The sequence below is a fragment of the Perognathus longimembris genome, unplaced genomic scaffold (assembly GCF_023159225.1).
Source record: "Perognathus longimembris pacificus isolate PPM17 unplaced genomic scaffold, ASM2315922v1 HiC_scaffold_5769, whole genome shotgun sequence".
In the NCBI taxonomy this organism is placed as follows: domain Eukaryota; kingdom Metazoa; phylum Chordata; class Mammalia; order Rodentia; family Heteromyidae; genus Perognathus; species Perognathus longimembris.
In genome coordinates this window covers 56,626-60,768 of record NW_025961232.1, presented here as the reverse complement: position 1 = coordinate 60,768, position 4,143 = coordinate 56,626, and the positions used below count along the sequence as shown (strand labels likewise).

The 4,143-nt window shown below is 46.9% G+C and overlaps 1 protein-coding gene across 1 annotated transcript; it reads right to left on the bottom strand.

Annotated features, from left to right (window-relative positions):
* Positions 1–1,192: 1,192 nt before the first annotated feature.
* LOC125345505 (KH homology domain-containing protein 1-like) lies at positions 1,193–2,041 on the bottom strand. Its single transcript, XM_048337636.1, has 3 exons — positions 1,936–2,041; positions 1,602–1,784; positions 1,193–1,305 (listed from the first exon to the last, which is right to left on the bottom strand). Exons 1-3 carry the CDS (start codon positions 2,039–2,041, stop codon positions 1,193–1,195), a joined length of 402 nt encoding a protein of 133 aa, XP_048193593.1.
* Between the last annotated feature and the right edge of the window lie 2,102 nt (positions 2,042–4,143).

Here is a 4,143-nt window from a genome sequence, read left to right as displayed (position 1 = left end):
GCTGAATATCCCGGTAACATCCACACACAAAACCCATCAACGATCCTTTTCAGAAAGAGTGAAAGACTCTCGACTTTACTTCCCAACACTAGAGGAAGCTGGGAACTTCCTAAATATTCTGACTTTTTAGCCTTGAGGTGCTGATGAGAGGGGCAGCCAGGGTAGAGCGAGTGGCCTAAGGCTTTTCCCTCATGTTCATTCCTGCAGTCACACGCAAACACACACTCCTGGACACGTGTGTCCCAGGGCACCCAGGCAGGGATAGTGGGTTCCCCCATCTCAAACTTGGGGATCCAAGCTACAGCTGTGCCACTTCCCCCAGATTCATCAGTGGACTGGTGACCTGCCAGTTTCCTGACAGCCTAAAGCTTTTTGATTTGGGGTGGGGTGGGGTGTGGGGTGGGGTGAAGGCAGTACTTGTGCTTGAACTCATAGCCTGGTCCTTGTCTCCGCTATTTTCCCTTGAAGACTGGCACCCTACCTCCTGAGCCATACTTCCCTTTCGAGCTTTGTGCTGGTTCATTAGAGATAAGAGTCTCCCAAATATTCCTGCATGGGCTGGCTTCATACACCAACCTAAGAAGCTAGGATTAGAGGCCTCATCCACCATGCATACTTCTTAGTTATTTTTATTCCAGTTGGTAGGTAGATAGTCACTGAATCTAGTTGAACAGGAGGCTTGGAGATGGCAGGTAAAGTGAAATTTTTGCCAGGATTTCCCCGTTTGGGGAGCACACTGATTCCGGAGACAAGAGCACAACATGATTTACGACTGCAAACGGAAACATGTATAAACAATCTGGAAATGTGAAAATCTGAGGTCTCTTGAAAGAGACTGTGTTTGTTAGAGGTTGGGAGGGATTGTGGGGGAAATGAGTGCACTGGAGAAGCTTGTGAGAAACAAAGAGGGGGAGAGGGAGTGAACTCAAGGCAATGCAGATTGCACCACGGGTGTTGCTGGATCTCCTTCACCAGCAGAATACACACTTCAGAAGACGCCTCTCACCTATGTGCCTAGACTTCCCGGGGGAGACAACACAGCCAAAAATGTCACCCTCTACCACTGTCTGCGCCATGTCTTCACTGAGCTGTCCAGAGCAGGCTGGTCCTTCAGGTACAAATAACTACACGGAAGCCCACGGAAGCCCAAGGCAAGCAAGCACTTGGCTGGAGGAAGCCTGAGGAAAGTGAATCACTTGTCCTGGTAGCCTTTCACCACCAAGGAGTCCAGCTGCACACGGAGGCAGGTAGCCAAGTCTTCTTTGGTTAGTGGCTGGCTCCGGACACTTTGCAGCATCTGGTAGCCTGGGCAGGGAGAAGAATGGTCAGAGTCTAGGAGCCCAGTCAAGAAGACTGTGGGGATGGAAGGGAACAAAGGGAGGGGTAGCAGATATTCCAGCCCAACCCATGGGGCCCCATTTGTATGCCCCCTCCCCACTTTCTCTCTCAATGACTTGATTCCAAATATGGTTAACCCTGGGCCTCTGCCCTCCAGGGGGCTTGGGAACATGTGATTCTCAGGTTCCTGAGCAGTCCAAGTCTTTAAGATGCCATGCATGAGCAGCAAGGCTTTGACTGCAAACTAGGTCATAGACACTTACCTCGAGCTCGATAGTGAAAGTCCTTGTGCTCCAAAAGCCATATCATGCCCATCAGCCATTGCCTGGCCCTTGGGGACCCCACCACGGTGACTCGAGTGTGGCCTGTGACGGTGAACCAGGGCTCCAGCTGAATGAGGGTGTGGCTGTGCTCCTCCATGCAGCGAAGATATCTGTCCTCCTGCCCTAGTAACAGAAGAGGACAGGAAGAACAGGAAAACCCCCAACAGAACTGGGGGTCAGGTGCCCCGATGGTGGGGTCCTAGTATGGATCAAAGAGGGAGTACAGGGAGAGATGGATAGGGTGAAGACAAGAGATGGCCCTGGGGTCACCTACCGAAAATCTCCTCCTCCTGCTCCTCTTCCAGGTAGAAAACCAACGGAGCACTGAAATTTTCAGGCTCGGTCCACCATGCTCCCATGCTGAGAGAGCACGTGTCCATGTTGTCCTCTACCCCGGCTTTACTCAGCACGGAGCAAGTCCAAGTAGCTGGGTGTAGAGATGAAGAAGATCCCACGCTCTGTGTTTTGTATTCTCCCTCAGATAATCCACTGGTCCCCACACTAGACCCACCCTAGAGAGGCTGAACTAGCCCTCAAGTCCTTCAGAGATAATTCACCCAGTCACTGATAATTCAATCTTAGATTCCTCTGCTCTGGATTCAAATCTTTCTGATAAACTAGATAACACAACCCAGGGTTCTGAGGCCTAGAAATGCAAACTTGTCATCACTGTGATTTCACAAAAGATGTACTGAGCATGACCTTGGGTCTTGTGCTGGAAGAAAAATGATTCCAGAATGGCCCTAGGAGTTCATTTTTCTTTCCTAGCTACTCTGGATAGGGAGCAAGGAGAGTGGAGAATGGAGGGATCTGGGGCACAATAATCCTGAAACTATCTCAAAGTAAGAGTTAATAAAAGCAAAGCGTTTGGGGTGTGGTACAGTACTAGTGCTGCAAAGTTTCAGTATTTACAGCAGATAGGATAGGATAGGATAGGATAGGGGAAGAAGAGGAGAAGAGAAGACAGAACAGGACAAGACAATGGGACCGGACAAGATGGGGGAGCAAGGAAGAGGATAGCAAGGACAGGAGAGAAAGGAAAGGGAACATTGCTTCACTGATGGCATTTGCTTCTTTACTTGAAGGTTTGGGCTTGCGGTCTCCTTCCATGGATTATTTGTTTCTCTTCCCAACTGGAGAAATCTCAGTTCATGGTTTACAAGCAGAGTCCTTTCAATTTAGACCCAAATAGCTTCTCTTCTGCAGTAGACACTGGTCTAGTGAAAGCATAATTCCTCAGGTCCACCCATGTGGAGGCTAATAAAGATATTTTCAGGCTATTGAAAGCTGAATTATGAAGAATATCCTGGTTTTATTTTTTTGAATCTATGTTTTCTCTTTCTTTCTAGTTCTTCTAATTATTCACTGAAGACAGTGAGGAATTTGATGGGTTTTCTAAGGACATTCTCCCCTTAATCTTCAACCAGTAGAGGGAGCCCAGGAACTCATGAAATGGTCTGAACTTTTAGCCAGGAGGTGCTGGTGAGATGAGGCAGCCAGAGCAGAGCAGATGGCATAAGGCTGTTACCTTGTGTTCATTCACTGTAGTCACAGGCAAACACACCACTCCAATGACACCGATTTCCTAAGCACCCAGGCTGGAACAGGGAGTTGCCCAACTCTAACTCGGGAATGCAAGCCACAGCTCTGCCGGTGTGCCCAGATTCCTGGGTGAGATGATGATCTCCTAGTTCTCTGGAGCCTTTTGAAGTGACCATTTGTCACGTATTGGGGCTGGAACTCAGGGCTGTGCATTCAGCTTTTGTGCTCAAGGCCAGCCCTCTACCACTTGAGGGACACTTCCACTGTGGCTGGTTCACTGGAGAGAAGTGTCTCAGACGTTCCAGCCTGAGCTGGCTTCATGTGGAGATGTAAGCTAGGATTCCAGGTGTCAGCCCCAAGCAACCGGGTTGTCTATTATATTTATACAAGTTGGTATAAACAGTTGCTGTATCCCATTGACTGGGAGACTTGAACATAGCAGTTAAAGGTATGCAAAGTTACGCAAGATAATGAGAGCACATCTAACTAGGAAAAATCACTATATAAAGGAGACTTAAACACTCTCAGTCTTTACTTGAGCAAATATAATAGGAAGTGTATATAATGGGAAATAGAGAACTTGAACAAACAAGAATGTAAATGAAAGCAATGTTGAATTTTTTTTTTTATCAACAAACAGAGCCAATCCATTCTTCACAAGTCTTAAGGAAGATTAAACCCTGATCACATATAAGCTTTCAAGTAAATCTCAGGGAATTTCACATGAGGGCAATTCTATCTTCCATCTCTGACTAGAGAGAGAAAATAGGAAGTTAACAATACAAAATAAGAACAAAAATAAAATGGCAAATGGGTCAGAAATATCAAGTCATCTGAATCTACTCAAAGACGTAATTTATACTAGATTTGGAAATCATATAGGAATTCATATATAGGGACATAAACATAAACACAGTGACTGAAGTGTGGTATATACAGA